The sequence below is a fragment of the Mus caroli genome, unplaced genomic scaffold (genome assembly GCF_978045245.1).
Source record: "Mus caroli unplaced genomic scaffold, Mus_caroli_1 scaffold_18, whole genome shotgun sequence".
In the NCBI taxonomy this organism is placed as follows: domain Eukaryota; kingdom Metazoa; phylum Chordata; class Mammalia; order Rodentia; family Muridae; genus Mus; species Mus caroli.
This window is the reverse complement of record NW_028227273.1, coordinates 87,971,431-87,987,669: the sequence shown is the minus strand read 5'-3', so window position 1 is coordinate 87,987,669 and position 16,239 is coordinate 87,971,431. Positions and strand designations below refer to the sequence as shown.

Sequence of the window (16,239 nt, the reverse complement as noted above, 5' to 3'; positions counted from 1 at the left end):
AATGTGCTGCCTTGGTATGGGGCTGCGATCTAGAATCTCATCTGGAGAGGAGAGAGTACTGCCCTCCGTAATGACATACAGGATAGCGTGATTACCCAATACTTAGGGAATTGATCAGACTTGGAATTCTCCACATGCTGAAGGAGGGCGGAGGGCGTGTTTAGAAGTCAGAGGACATCGCTGAGGGGTTGTACAGCACAGACGGTTTCAGTTTTTACTGAGAGACGAATGGAAATAGAGTGTATCCCTACAATGGTGTATTGGCCAACCACAGGAGTGAAGCCGTACGTAGTGCAGTGTGGGCAAGCCTTGAACATGTTACACTGAGTTAATGAAGGGAGACAGAGAGTCAGACGCTGTGTGCTTCCATGTGTCCATGCCCTGTGGTAGGGAAATCCGTCGAGACAGAAAGCTCTGGAAAGAAATGCGTCTCAGCAACGGCAACAAACATGTCTTAAACTTGGACGGTAGTGATGCCTGCTGTTTGGTGAATGCTTTAAATAGCATGGAAATGGTTAGATTTTAAGGTAGGTGAATTATATTTCGATGAAATTTATTTGAGGGCACACCGCCCTAGAGATGCATGGAAGTGGAGGTTTGAAGTTTGAGGTCTCCCCACCATCTCCATGTAAGGCTGTCCTATTCACACTCCTGTTGAGACTTTTGCTGCTATGTGGCTCCTCTCCTTGAGAAATATATGACGCTTTCCATAGGGTGTCAGGGTCTCAGCTGTCTTTCCTCAGGCCCCCATACCTGTGACGGAGGTGCAGAGCTGGGGCGAGACCTAGCTGTCTAGGTCTATCCTTAAGGACCTCTTTGTGACCCTATGAAAACACACTGCATTAATAGGGCACTGAGATGAGATGTAGACTCCCTGAATGCAAAGTCGGGTGGCGAATCCCATGCCCTTGTACTTGAGCAAGTGATTTTGTTTCAGGTGTCCCGGAATCATCCCCAGGTGCCATACCCCTGAGAAACCAAGGGTCTTCTAAGCCAGAGGCCACCCTGGGGCCCCCAGCCCTGCCCCGCCGGCCTGCTCCAAGGGTTCCCACTATGAAGAGACCAACTTTGAGGAGAACAGGAAAGGTAAGCAGTCAAACCATGTGAGCTACCCATTCCAAGGTTGCTTAAGGTCTTGCTACATAAAACTCTATCAAGGACAGAAATGAAGTTGGATTCAGTTTCTCAACCCATACCCGTATCCCAGACATGGACTCAGCCATGTCTGGAGGAAGATGGCTCCTTCAGCAACTGCTTCCTCTATGTCTTCCTGCTGCAGCTTGGCTTCAGCTGAGCAGAGAAAGGAGCTCGCTGTCCTTTGCAGATTCCCACTGTGACATTCACAGACAGCTTAAGAGAGACTGCTTCCTGAATGTTCCCAGTCACCACAGGGAGCCGGTGTGTGTGTTGTGTGTGTGTGTGCTGTGCGCCTGTGGATCACATGCACAGACTGACATGCCCTAGAGAAGCACTAACGGGGCCTGGGGAGATGGCTCAGGGGGAAGAGCACTGACACATAAGTATGAGGACCTGAATTGGGATCACATAAAAAGCACGATAAAACCACATATACCTGAAACCCCAGAAATGCAGAGGGCAGACAGGAGGATGGCTGGGCTTAATGGCTGCCAGCCTACCTCTGAGATTCAGTGAGAGACTCCTGTCTCAAAGGAATAAGGTGAGTGATAAAGGAAGATCATGAAGTTCCCCCAGGTCTCCCGTGCACACAGCTCCACATACAGAGGCTCACACACCACAAACATATGACTAACTCTCTTTCACATGCTCTCTCCCTTCCCTACACACACACACGCACACACATGCTCCAGCTCCTGCAGGCCCGACAGCTTCTTTTCACCACTTTTCTTGCAGATTGTTTTCTGCTCTAATTCACAAGCTTCCCAGCCTTGCTTACTACTGCAAAGACATGAGTTTGTAAGGACAGTAGCTGCCCAGAGACTGACACCCATAGATGCTTCCGGATCTTCCGTGTGATCTCAGTTCTGGGAGCGGGCCACTTGGTAATCCCTGCCTGGGCGCTGTAGGGTGACTATTGCTTTGCCAGCCTGCCTGGCGTGAGAGGTGGCTCTGGCATGTGCCTGGGGATTGAGTCTGCTTTCTGTCTTCTGGATTGTGCTTCTGCCCTGCATTGCTGCCTGCCCACTTTTCATGCTTTGATGCAAAATGGACTTTGCCCTCTCTGTTGGCTGTGCACTGGCTCTGTCTTTTCAGGAACAAAGCTGAGCTCTGTCTTCGTTGGGTGCACAGGGATTTTGGTACAAGGCTGGCGGAGAAGGGTCATGTTTCCAGTTTGTCTTTTTTTTTTTTTTTTTTGGTTTTTCGAGACAGGGTTTCTCTGTGTAGCCCTGGCTGTCCTGGAACTCACTTTGTAGATCATGCTGGCCTCGAACTCAGAAATCCACCTGCCTCTGCCTCCCAAGTGCTGGGATTAAAGGCATGCGCCACCACACCCGGCTGTCTTATTTTTTAAGAATCAAAGGAAACACTGGACAGGCCCGGTCCAGTCCCCTGTGCTTAACTACCCGGTCCCATCTGTACCAAAGCCTCACTTTGCACCATGTAGTTTAAAAGCAGAGCTGAAGAAGTGGTGTCTCTGTATGAGTCCCTCCTTCTGTATTGAAATATGGAAGATCCAAGGAGAAAGTAGAGGCATTAGTCCTACAATGTGCTCCTTTCCCAGTGAGGTGCAGTGTGTGCCGGATCACCGGCTGGGGCTGGGGCTTCATATCAAATGTTACAGAAAAGCCCTCACTGAGTGAGGAATGAGCATAGCCCCGTTTGGTCAGGCAACCATGACGAGTTCATCATAAGTCACCCACAGTGGCTCTGGTTTTAAAACTTCCCAGTTGCTCATTGCCGTACTGGATCATGGGTTTCTCCTGCATTTCTTCTTTCCTGCTCATGGTCCTGGCTTCCACACAGTCTCTAATCTCAGAATGGCTGCCTCAGCCTCATCTGTCTCTATTCCTCCTGAGTGTTGTCTGGGTGCCCACTTCTAACGTGCAGGCTTCTCATTTACACTGTACCTTGCCTTTCCTCAGCCCATGTTACCAGAAGAACACTTTGAGCCACAGCCTGTCCATTTTACAGTGGCTTCCCAGGAAATGAAACTTGAGACCCCTCCTCCAATAACAGCCACTCCCATCCTGCCTGTTCCCAAACCAAGAACACTTCAGCCTGGGAAAGGTGTTGAGGGGAGGCCAAGCAGCGGTAAGCCAGAACCAGGTGAAGCTCCTTCGGTGACAGGCACTGTGGAGTCACCACCTCCAGAGGCCCAGGAGGCCCCGTCTCTGGCTCCCAAGGTGCCTCCAAGGAGGAAGAAGTCTGCACCAGCAGCCTTCCACCTGCAGGTCCTGCAGAACAACAGCCAACTTCTCCAGGGCCTCACATGCTCCAGCAGTTCTCCATCCTCACTGAAGCCCGACACCCACCCGCTCTGTCTACAAGTGGCACTTGACACTTCATCTGCCAGAAGCCCTGAAACCGATGGCCCCAGAGTGACAGAGCCCGAGGCAGCCTCTTTTCGTGGCAACTACCCAGATCCCTTCTGGAGCCTTCTCCACCACCCTAAGCTGTTGAACAATACCTGGCTGTCCAAGAGCTCCGAGCCTTTAGACTTGGGGTCCAGGAACCCTGAGAGGACACACACAGAGCCGGCACAGGTCAATGCATCGGTGGCTGAGAGGGGGCTTCCACCAGACCATGGGGGAAAAGACTTAAGTCACTGGATGACAGCTAGTAACAAAGACAAGAGGACAACATTAGGTGTTTGACCCACAGGCATGAATGTGACCTGTTGGCTCTGAGGATACTCTTCATTTCAAATGTCACCTTCCTCATGTGGGCATTGCTTGACTTGGTCAAAGGGATGTCGATGTAAAAAGGCACACTGAAACCCTTTGCTTATCTGTCACTCTGTGTAGTGTATGAGAACGGTTTGCCACTCTGTACAGTTGTCCAGCCACCCAAATGTTCCATTCGAGATAGTGCGTCTTAAGCTTGCTCTCAGGGGACTGGGGAGTGTGCTGTTGAATTCAGGGTATTTTAAAGGAAACATATCTAGATTCCCCAAGATGCTCTCACTCACAGAATTTTAAATGGTTGTTCAATCTCTGTGTGTGTGCCATTTGCTTGTTCGTTTTGTGTTTTTACAGATTTGGGATAAGTGGTAGGTTCATAAAAGATGACATTAAAAGCAGTTGGGACCATTAAGAGCTGTTCTGACCCACTTGAAACCACATTAAGAAAAGAAAAATCAGAGCTGAAAACAGCGAATAGGTCAATGTCATGCCTGGACCATACATTCCTGTGAGCCCTTTTTATGGAATTGCCCTTGATAGCTGCAGGTTCTGCTTCTTCAGGCTCGGCAGAAAGACCTCATCTGTACTGAGCATGTATGTTTTCTGTTAGTCTCTAAATACTACAGCGTAACAGGTATAAGTCATTTGGAGACAACTGAACATGTACAAGAGGATGCGTAGGAACTATACAAGTGCTGCACTGTTGAAGACTTGAGCATCCAAGGATTTGGGTACCTCAGGGGATCCTGGAATTGATCTCCCATAGATACTCAGGTGACTACCCATGTGTAATTAGCTTTAATGATGCTGAAGTCCTATGAGAGCTGGTGACAATACTGTTTTGGGTGTGACCTGTGCACTACAAGTTTACTCTCCACTCTAATATGGACCAGCTGACTCCCGCATGCCCTGTACACAGCCATGGTCTTGAGCCACAGTGTGCTGCTTAAACTAATTTACATTCACCCTCTGGATGAAACTTCCCTCCTATTGTCCATGTCCTATAAAGGCACAAAATGTGAAAACTCATACTGGCCCATCATGGCTGACCTCCATCTGTGTAGTATATGATGGCTTCAGGAAGGAGCATACACAGCCTCCGTGAGGTCACATCGACAAGTCTGGGCTTGTTCTCTGATGATGTTTCTTGGGTCTATTGGTTGCTTCCTGCATTCATGTATTTTTCATACTGCTCATCTCTTCAAGAGCTGACAAAGACACCTTGATGCTATTTTATATTTTAAAAAATTGTTGTGATGTCTAGAATCTATTTGAAGCATATATCACATTTTTGTGTATAAAAAGCTCATTAGCTAAAGAAGGCAGAGTTAGGAAGGTCATGAGGTCAAGACCAGCTGGAGCAACAGAGCAAGATTCTATTTTCAGAAAGAAATTTGTTAGCATATCTTGTTATGCCAACCTCCATATTTATGAGTCTTTCATATCATAGGCCCATACACAATGTCCTGTGTTGCTCCTTACGGCCAATCCTGAAGAGCATGCTAATGAATGGGGTAGGCATGGCCATTGGATGCTAATGATGGGGCAGATGTGGCCAATTTGCCTGGTACATGCCACTCTTCATTACCCACTAGACTGTTGGGATTTCAGAAATTATTTTACTGTCACATTCAAGATATTTTGCAAATTATTTAAATCTGGCACTCAAAAACAAAACTCCACATATCTACATTAATCTGAAAATTGATTGGAGAAAAAGAAGCCGCTGACCCAGAGATAAGTAGAATAATATGCATATTTGGCAGTTATAAAATTTGGTGTGGGGGCTGGAGAGATGGCTCAGCAGCTAAGAGCACTGGCTGCTCTTTCGGAGGACCCAGGTTTGGTTTCCAGCTGTAATTCCAATCTCATGAGAGCCAATATTCTCTTCTGGCCTCTGAGAGCCCTGTATGCACAAGGTACACAGACATACATGCAGGCAAGTAAAAAAGATGAATGAGCAACCACCATCTACCAATAAACACAATAAAGGAAAAATTAAAGATGGCATGTAGATGCTTACTGTAATTCTTAAGATCATGTGGTTCATCTTGTGTTCGTCAAATAAAACCATAGAGCAAGCATCCGAGGAGAAAGCAGAGTGGGCTGCCCAGAGATGGGAAAGAACTGCCACGGTCTTTCTTCTTGCAAATGCAGTCAGGAACAGAAAAATGTTTTAAGCTCAGATGCCCTCTTCCTGTATATACCGTCTTTTCCTGCCACAGAGGAGGTGAATCTGACAGCAGATAAATGTAACCCCCCCAGTCAGAAAGGCAGCAGGGAGGTCAGCTCTACAAGATTGCTTGCAGCATGGGAAGAACTCCAGCTTGTAGTTCTCCTTGTTCTACACAGTAATTAAGCCAGGAGCCCTAAGCCAGGAGCCCTACTAAGGCCAGCGCTCGTCAGAGCAGCAGCTGCCCCTGAGAATCTGAAATGGAAGTACCACACCTAGAGCCTACACCCAGGACCGTGCGTCAAAAAGAGTAAAGAACTGAACAAGCCGGATGGTAGCATACATTTTTAGTCCATTACTCAGGAGTCAGAGGCAGGGGGTTCTCTGTGAGTTCAAGGCCAACCTGGCCTACATTGGTCCAGGCCAGCCAGAGCTACAGTGTAAGGGTGTCGAGTGGGGGTGGGGAACAGGACCACAGTGGAATAGCCTCATTTTTAAACCAATGTTTAACTGTAGGGCGTTTTAAGACCGCATCTGTTGGTTGAATGACTTCAGCAGTGAGCAACCACCACCCACAGACTCCATTTTGTGTCCAGTCTGTTTTGGCTTTTGGTCTGCCTTAGCTACCGTGACTGCACGCTTTTAGCAGTTTTTCAGGGGCAATGCTGACAATTTCAGTCTCTCTGACGGTAATATAGACTCATTTCCCACAAGCTAAAGATATTTGTTAAGGTGACTGAAATTAGGAACTGTCAAGAAATTTCTACAAAGGTTTAAAGTTGCTAGTTTGAGATACTTAAAAAAATCTCCCTGACGACACGTGTAAGCTAATCACACATTGTTAAAGCGCTGGCTTTCAAATGGTCGTTTCGTCGGAAAGCGAAATTGGGACGCTCATACCCAGAGATCAGTGACCAGTCAAAGCCTGCAGTGTATCTTGATTAGTAATTTGTTCTCATGTTGGCTGCGTTAGATATTCTCGTCTTTTTAAAATGGAGTCTTTTCGGATCTGCAGGGGCTCCTCGGGTTCCTTTGGTCAGCTTTCCTTGATATCAAATGCAGTAAGTAGATAGCTCTTACCGCATGCTGTTTTGGTTCTCTCTCAACCTCTCAACAACTGGGACTCAACAATTGGTTGAAAAGCAAGAGAATAAGGTTATCAATTATGGCTTAAGGGCCCAAGGGGTGGCTGAGCAGTCAGTGGTGCTTGCTGTCAAGCCTGAAGACCTGAATTTGATCCCCAAGACTCACATGGTGGAAGAACTAACTCCTGACTGTTGCCCGCTGAGCTACATGGGCACGCACACACACACACAGCAACTATATGTGAATAGAGAATCGTGTGAGAGCTGCTATCATGATCCCTGACACCACACAGTGAGACTCAGGCAAGGCCCTTACAACACTCTGTGGAATAGATGGGCTCTGAGGATGCTTTATATACATTTTTTCATGGAAACAGATGGGACTATGTATTTTCAAATTCTGCCCATGTTTATTCTAAGCTTATTCATAGAACATAGTTACTCATATTGTGTCTCTGAGGATTAAGAATATACTGGTAATTTCCAAATGGTAAGCCAGTAAGATTTCTGTGTTGTTCGGACTGTGGGATCTTTATACCAAGGTGGCAGGGGATGGGCTCAGCGGTCTGCTGAGTAAGGGTAGGGTCAACGGGAAATTCAAGTGAAGGGCTCCCGAACACTTCCCTGTTCCCACAGGGAGCTCCAGAGATGTCCTGCCCTAGGATGGCTACAACTAATGACCCCATGCTGACACCATCACCTCCGATGGCCCTGGCTCCACATTCAGCTTCACTCCCTGCACTGTACTCCGTAAGGTATAACGGCACACCGTCTATGGTGCAGTATCAGAGCTGTTTCTCTGCCCTAGAAAGACCTTGAACCTTGCTCCCATGCATCTCCCAACTCAAATTCCCAGCAACTCCATCCTTGCTGTCTCTGACCCTGTGACAGGAATGTAAGGGCCTTCTCTTCACCAAAATATTTTTAGTTGTGGATTGTTTGTAGATACTCCAAATGTATCCATAAATTATCATCAGCATTATTCAGAAATCTATGTGCATTTATGATAAAATACCAGATTATGTTCCAGGCTGTTCCATCACATTCTAATTTACATGAACTCAGGCAGAGCAAATGTCAGGCTTCGCCAACGCTTGAGTTCCTGCCCCTGACCACATCTGTTCATTATGCCCACACTAGTTTCAAGGGCAGCATAGGTGAGATAGGAGGGTTCCTTGCCTTTGAGGGGTCCTTCTGCAGCTACTGTGTGTCTGTGCCGTCTTTAAGGCGCTACTGTTTTGCTCATCTTGTGCTCATTGGTTTCAATCATGTTTTTGTTCAGGATGATTCCGCCAGTGCTGGATTTGTTCCGTCTTGCTCTATTAGCCACCTTAGTGTATGTTATCATCTACACCTCACCAAGCCTTTGTGATGGAGCGTGGCCTTTCCATCATATAGACAGAGCAGAAATGCCGACTGTCTTGTCAGAGAAACACTAACACTAATTTAGTAATACACTGGACAGCTCTTTTCAGATTGCAGTTTTAAAGCAGAACCGTATTCATGTTCACCTCAATGACAAACACCTGGGCAGCAGAGGTCAAGGAGAAAAGATGTCTGCTGCTCAAGGTTTCAGTCAATCATCACCGGTCCCATGGTGTGAGACAGGGCATCATGGGAGAATGGGCAAAACTGCTCACTGCAAGGCAGGGAGGAAGCAGAGAGAGGCAGGAAGAGTGATGCAAGAAAGAACCATTGTGCTAAGAGCAACACGGTGACACTACCAACTTTATGAATGTTCACTAGGCAATCTCCAGAGAGGGAAAGCGATAGTGTTTCCTGGGGTTGGGGTCGGAGGAGGGGACTGCCTGCTGCTGAGAGAGTTGCTTTGGGGAATGACACAATCGACTGAAACTGGACAGTGGTGATAATCAGTAACTTTGAATGTACTAAAAGTTGTATAAATTTGGGGCTGAGGACATAGCATGCTGGCAGAGTACCTGGCTAGCATGCACAAGGTTTCCAGTTTGATCCCTAGCACCACACACATGCACACGCGCACACACACACTGACTTTCGTGTTAATAATGCTATTACTAAACCACAACAATGGTCATCAGCCCGAGTTCCCACCCTCCCTCTAAGGGGGCATGAAGGGAAGCTGTACTTTACATAGCCAGAAAATCTGAGAGGCTTAATACTGAGTGGTCAGCATACCTGATCGCTTCAAATAGGTGTGCTCATAACCGGATCCTTACCTTATCTGGAGCATATTATTCAATAGCTAATTAAAATATCTTAAAATACTTAAAAAAAAAAAACAAAACAATTGTTCTCAGCACTGTGAGAAACCCAGAAGCATATGAGACTGGCCCGCACATACAAGCAGGCGCGCAGGAGCCCCTGTAAAAGTGTCAAATGTGTAACTGGCATATTGACATTAAAAACTGGCAGTAAAACATCATGGCACATGGTACCCAGGTCAACCACAGCCTCTGTAAGTTCTAGCTTGTTCTCCCCAAGTTTCATTCTCATGGTGTGCTAGCTTGCCTGTCAGGACTCTTGGGTGAGCTGGAACAGTCTTAGGTGGTCGGGCCCTCTGGCCACAGCAGCTCTGCTCCCTACCCCAAGGCCCAGCACAAAGGAGTTTCTCAATGTAACCCTTCCTCTGTGGCCTCCAGGTGTACTCGGGCATCTCCCAGTGCTTGCGTGAAGAGCTGCACTCTGCTGCCTGCACCCCACATGCAGTGAGTGCACAGGACTTCGTAGAGCTTAACAAGAGATGGAGAATGCCACGTTTCTCGCACTGTATTCACACAAAAAAATGGAAGAACGTAGCTGTCAGTTTTCAAGATCTCTGGCTAAAGTTTCGCAGATGAACTGTAGAGTACGTTGGTACAAAAACGCATCCTTTGTCTTCGGCTTGCAAATGTTCAAGTGGTTGACGTCCACAGGAATTAGATCCCCAATGCCTAAATCTGAAGAAAGCAGAAGTGTCAATAAAACAAAGGGAAGCCATGCTTGCCTGAGCAGAACTCTTACTCCCTGTGTGAAAACGGATGCCCAGTAAGTCAGTCTCAGTTTGTGCTTTTCCTAAAACCTCACCTGTGTTCTAAGTAGAGCCTGCGCACTGGCATTGTAGAGACTTCCCTGTACCTGCAGGCTATGAGAAATTTTCTTCTATGAATGAGGTGCATGGGAACCATTCCAGACCCAAATTCCAGGTGTGTGGAGGGGTGCGTGTATAGAGGGGGTGCATGGAGGCCGGATGCAGTACTTTAGCAGTCACCTGCATCTGATCTCAGTCTGAAGTCTACCTGGATGCAGGTAAGAAGAGATGCCAGCAAGCCAGCCACTGAGTGGAGGCATGAGGGTAATAGATAGGGGCGGTCGGGATTTCTATGGTAAAGCTAGGACTCTGCAGGTAGCTGCCTAGGAGACTGCCTCTGCTGTTGCTTTAAGTTTCTAAGCCATCTGGCAGCCATTCTTTGTACTCTTCAGTAGCTGCTTTGTACCCTCGGCCTGGGCCTGCTAGAGAGCTTCTGTAGGTCTGGGGTACTTTCCATCTGCCTGGTGTATGAAGAAATAAGACCAAGCTCATTCTCCATGCTCAGGCTCATCATTAAGACAAGCATGCTATCCCTGGCTACTAACCCTTGCCACTGGCTATGAGCTACCAGGACAGGACCTAAGCCAGCCTCAAGGAGTTCCAGGAGATGATGATCAAGTCGAGGCTATGGTTAGTCAGGGTGGCAGTTCAGAGTGAGATGCATGGGAGGCTACCACACAGCATCACCCTACGGAGGGAGAGCCTGGATGGAGGCTCTACACCAGAGCAGCAGGGCTAGCTCTTCTTTAGGAGGACCTAGTTAAAAAGTAGTATTTTTAACATTAGGGTTTTTTTTCTCTTAAATATTTCCTGCTTGAATATTACCCACTCACTTTCCACTTACCAAGTCTTCCAAATGTTTATATCCTACGTTTTTATCAGTGGGTTTAAGATTTCTATGCAGCTATCAATTTGTTGAAATGCTCCTTTATTCTGACTTATGGAAGTGTTTGGTATTCTTCTTAAAGCAGGTACTACTGTTGGTGCCTAGGAGCTAGAAAACTAGCCATTGTCATCTAACTGTTAACTGAGATGAGAGGCAGTACCAAGGCTGTGCGCTTGCAGAGGGTTTTAATCTGGTGCTAAGGAGTGAAATAAGTTTAGATTCTGGACTTTCATTAAACTTTCTCCTATACATCCCTAAGACACTGGCTATAAAAACTGATATCTATTAAATGCTAGGTCCCATCAACTAGGCATCCATCCAGTGGCCGCCATGTCTCCAGAGCGAGTACCTGCTGACTCCACGGGCACTACATGCAGTTTAATCATGCTGCCGATAAATGTCGGTTGTGTTTCTACAAAGTTCAGCACCTGGAAGTTTTTGTCTTTCGAGAACTCCAGAAAGTCATCCTGTAGCGTCTTCAGTGCAGGAGAGTCTGTAAGGTCGGAGAATGAGACATGTAGAAAAGGGGTTCATATTTAACTCAGAGAGGGCTAAGATAGGAGAGCTGGCTAGGCAGGTTAGCCTTTGCCTCACAAACCTGAGGTGATGGCTACTCTTGGATGTCTACTTGACTGCATCTGGAATTAACTAAAAACTCAAACCGCTGGGCACTCCTGGTGAGGGATGTTTAGTTTACTGCATCATTTAAGGTAGGAAGACACACCTTATATCCAGATCACTCGAGGACCCACCTTTAACCCGGGCTACACCACCTAGAGGAGGAGCAAAGCGTTCGCTCCTCACCGTTTGGCCTCACTCCTGCTCCACGGCATTAGAGCCTGGGGGGGGTGGGGGGGTGGCTATTCCGACATACTGAAGAAAATACATAATAAGTCCCAGAGATATGTTCTTTCTATCAGTGCTGTTCCTCTAGAGAAAGAACCCTGACTAACACACCTGAGGCCCTGTTTGGATCCCTAGAACCTGTGTGGAAAGCCAGCTGTGGCTACACAACTGTAACTTACCTAGGGGTGCCGGGGGAGAACAGGAAACAACAGACATCAGAAGTCTGATCCATACCTCCCTCTGGGGAGTACAGGAAAGCTACAGAGCACTCCAGTATCTTCAGAACGGGTTGAGAAGACAGCAGACCACAACACAAGAAGACAGACCTAAAGAACCTCCACCCAATCAAGATGGCTGACAAGAGGTATCCTGAGAGCAACTGGAAAGGGGTCATCTGAGCCCCGCAGCTCGTATCTGACAAGCATCACTCTTGTTAACATCCCAAGCTATCCTACCGGATCTAGGAAGATCTCTTAGGTTCTACACCCTCAAGTCCATGTTTAGCAGACCCCAGTATTACCTGTGCTCAATCCTCAGGACCCTCATAACAGTGGACAGCATGAATATACTCGGCATGAATATACTCAGCATGAATATACTCGGCATGAGTATACTCGGCATGAATATACTCGGCATGAGTATACTCGGCATGAATATACTCGGCATGAGTATACTCGGCATGAGTATACTCGGCATGAATATACTCGGCATGAATATACTCAGCATGAGTATACTCGGCATGAATATACTCGGCATGAGTATACTCAATGCAGAGGCATCAACAAAGGGACACTTTACCAAGGGAAGCATAACACCATGAAGGAAATATGAGTTCTCCAGAAACAGAGGAGAAGGACATCTATGAAATGGTACAAAGGAAGTAGATAGTGAATCTAAGGAGACAGTGAATGTAAGAGAACCAAGACTCAACAGCAATGCCAGAGAGATGATCAGTAGGTTAGAGTGTATGCCACTCCTACGGAGAACCTAAAGTTGGTTCCCGGCAGCCATATCCATAACTCCAGCTCCAGGGGATCCAATGCCTCCACCTTCTGAGGGCCCTTGTACTCACGTGTGAGGAACATGTGCATACATATGCATACACACAACACAAAAACAATTCAGAAACGAATGAGAGATTGACCAATGGCAAAAATAATTTTTAAAGAAAGAACCAATCGGAACTTGCGACTTAAAATTACAAAGGAGCATCTCTGTGACAGATTAGGATGAGAGAGAGAACGTGAGCTTGATGATAGGTCTCGTTCTGAACTCAGTTAAACAAGGAATGAAAGGAGGGAGGGGAGGAAGAAGGAAGAAAAAAAATCTCCATACTGTGGAAGCTCTAGAAGCTGAAGAGATGTGAAAGTCAATTAAAACCTGACTCATAAAGTAACAGCCAAGCTTCCAAACAGGCAGAGATACAGACATCCATGTACAAAGGTCAGGACCCCAGAGACACTCAGTGAACAAACCTGATCAAAGCAAAATTGTAGAAAACACCAAGGAAAGGATGGAGTGGCACATGCAAGATTCTAAAGGAGAAACTGCCAACCAAGGACAGTGTATCCAGCAAAATTATCTTCAAAAATGACTCAGCACCACCAGACTGCAGCAGAAGACAAGTGAGCCATTGTCAAAGCTCACAAAGGAACACGTGTTCACCAGATCCAACCGAGACTCCCAAAGCTACCAAACCATACAAGCATGCGGTGTAAAGGTACAGCCAACAAAATGGCATTCACACTACACACTCACTAAGCCTGCAGATGATGAGTCATCCTCTCCACCCAAAAGAATCGAAGAAAAGAAGGGACTTGTGCAGGGACAGCTGTGCTCTTATCGGACAAATCATATTTTAAGTCAGAAACAATAAAGAGGCACAGACAGGATCGGTTCAGCAAGAACACACAGTAACCTTAGATATTCATGCATCTAACACGGAATCACGCAATCACGTAAAACACGTATCAGATCTAAACGCAGAGCCGGATTAACACAGTGAGAGTTGAGACATCCAGACCCTACTTTCCACTATGCTAAGATCATCCAGATCAAGCTGAAACCCTCGATACACAGTGACAGGGCCTAACATGGATTAATTTTTTTGTTTGTTTTTTGTTTTTTTTTCTTTTTGTTTTTTTGAGACAGGGTTTCTCTGTATAGCCCTGGCTGTCCTGGAACTCACTCTGTAGACCAGGCTGGCCTCAAACTCAGAAATCCGCCTGCCTCTGCCTCCCGAGTGCCAGGATTAAAGGCATGCACCACCACGCCTGGCTCTAACATGGATTCTTTTTTTTTTTTTTTAATTAATTTATTTATTTATTTTAAACCTCTTTTCTGTAGATAACATTCTTTTTTTAAAAAAAGATTTGTCCATTTATTTATTTATTTAATGTAAGTACACTGTAGCTGCCTTCAGAGACTCCAGAAGAGGGCGCCAGATCTCATTGCGGATGGCTATGAGCCACCATGTGGTTGCTGGGAATTGAACTCAGGACCTTCAGAAGAGCAGGCAGTGCTCTTAACCGCAGAGCCATCTCTGCAGCCCCTCTAATATGGATTCTTAAACCTCTCGCTCTGTCCAAAGCAGCAGAGAAACCCATTCTGTGCACGAGTTAAGCACATGCTGGGCTCTGAAACCAAACACAGTGCTTTATAACTGACACGCTGGCTCAAAAGTTCATGTATATTTCAATAGTTGATGATCTTCCAGATTCATGGAGAAAGGTAGTTTACTACTTTGGGAGAAAAACCATAATCTGCCTAGGTTTAAGAAATTGAGACGACTTAATGGTCACGGCTGTAACTAGAGAAGATAACTAACTACCTAGGAGCAAAAGAGAGATGGAAGGAAAGTCACGCCAACCCAAAAGCTTTCAGTGCGTAATCTAAACAAAACCCTAGGCAAGTTTAAAAACAAGACGCTACATTTATAGAAGAAATGGTGATTTTTCCTTCTTTCCATGCATTTAATGTTCTACAACTTCAATTTCCTCCCCAACAGAAAGTGTTACCTTTGCTGAGTTCTTTGACTTCCAGTGAGGGAAAGAGAAGATATCGAATATTAACGGAGTATTCAGCCAAACGTGACCCATGGTGAGGGACACTGTAAAAAATCATTCCTCTGGTATTGTTTATAACAGGACTCAGTTCGGGCTTCTTAGAGGCTTCCAACAGCATCTTCTTGACGAGAAGACCTAGCCGCCGAAGAGAGAGAGGAGAGAGAGTGAGTTTCTTCCTTCCTCTAGACTCCTTCCCTCTCAAGAAGAGTAAGCAAACAGGACAGAGGTGCTTTAAAATGTAACCTCTTAGTGTAAGAAAGCTGCCTTTACGGTAACAACGCTACTGCAAATGTGTCCCTATGAGTCTATGAGCAGTTAAAAGACCACAGACTGCAAACCCTTCTCTCACAGATCTCACTGCCTCTGTGAGGCAGGTGTCGGTCACTGCCACCCACATTCAGAGTCCCAGGGCCCACCAAGGAAGGTCAGCTGCTATGGGAAAGGCCCCCAGGAGCACCTAGCCATGTTTCCTAGCCAGGGACGGCAACAGTGAGTTTCTGAGAAGCAGAAGGGCTACATCACCTTTCTCAGCAAAGGGCCCTGGCTGAGGCTCAGCCTGAGTCATAGTAATCAGACAGCCTAGCCTGGGGCTGGGCAGAGGCTGTAAGCTAGGCTGGGAGCTAGTTTGGAGGAGCACAGGAGAAGTAAGGCATGTAGCTGGAGCCAGGCTCCAAGCACAGCAGTCAGGCACAGAGAACCTGTGCTCACCATGCCTTAGCAGCACAGGCAGTGACTGAGTGGCTAGGAAGGCAGGGAAGCCCCCGAGGCCTGTGGCCATGCTGACTTCCCGGAGCCTAACGATAAGCATCCCACAGTGTAATTTGACTCAGAATGAAGACATGAAACCACCAAGCCACCAATCTATGCCCTCTCACCCAGACTGTTATTAGCTGTCCCCTTCTAAGAAAACGAGCAGCATGGATGAAAAATAGTAACTTTAAAACTCTTAGCTAAAATGTTAACTTGGTGTAGGGAGACTAGTAAGACAGACAGATAGACAGACAGACAGACAGACAGAACTTTCAGTTGGCTGAAACCCTGACAACTACCTCATGATGGCTGTCTGTGAAGATGAGCCCATCCTTACCTCCCATGCTGTGTGAGATCCAAATCATTGGCCTATCCCCAACACCAGCAGCCCTGAGCTTGCTGAGAAGTTCGTTGCTTCTGAATGCAATGGACTTTCTGAACAAAACAAAAATGCCAAGCATGATGGTGGACGTACATCCCCCGCATCTCATTATAGGAGGGGCTTCCATCCCCAAATCTCACGACAGGAGGCGTCCATCCCCCAAATCTCATGACAGGAGGCGT

General features: G+C 46.7%; 2 protein-coding genes across 13 annotated transcripts in view; one reads left to right on the top strand and one right to left on the bottom strand.

Annotated features, from left to right (window-relative positions):
• Positions 1-9,943, top strand: part of Synj2 (synaptojanin 2) — a 97,528-nt gene extending 87,585 nt beyond the window's left edge. For 5 of the 10 annotated variants that reach the window (XM_029471524.2, XM_021186239.3, XM_021186237.3 and 2 more), the window contains 2 exons: positions 938-1,086; positions 3,063-5,831. In XM_029471524.2, coding sequence (XP_029327384.1) covers positions 938-1,086; positions 3,063-3,794 — 881 coding nt within the window. In that variant the 3' untranslated portion in view covers positions 3,795-5,831. Of the gene's footprint in view, positions 1-937; positions 1,087-1,872; positions 2,022-3,062; positions 5,832-7,715; positions 7,835-9,700 lie in introns of those variants that run through there. The other 5 variants (XM_029471530.2, XM_029471527.2, XM_029471528.2 and 2 more) reach the window with 3 other exon arrangements.
• Serac1 (serine active site containing 1) overlaps positions 8,948-16,239 on the bottom strand; it is a 36,774-nt gene continuing 29,482 nt past the window's right edge. For 2 of the 3 annotated variants that reach the window (XM_021186242.3, XM_029471534.2), the window contains 4 exons: positions 16,013-16,110; positions 14,878-15,060; positions 11,364-11,507; positions 8,948-9,997 (listed from right to left, as the gene is read on the bottom strand). In XM_021186242.3, coding sequence (XP_021041901.1) covers positions 9,861-9,997; positions 11,364-11,507; positions 14,878-15,060; positions 16,013-16,110 — 562 coding nt within the window. In that variant the 3' untranslated portion in view covers positions 8,948-9,860. The remainder of the gene's footprint in view (positions 9,998-11,363; positions 11,508-14,877; positions 15,061-16,012; positions 16,111-16,239) is intronic. The other variant, XM_085832617.1, reaches the window with a different exon arrangement.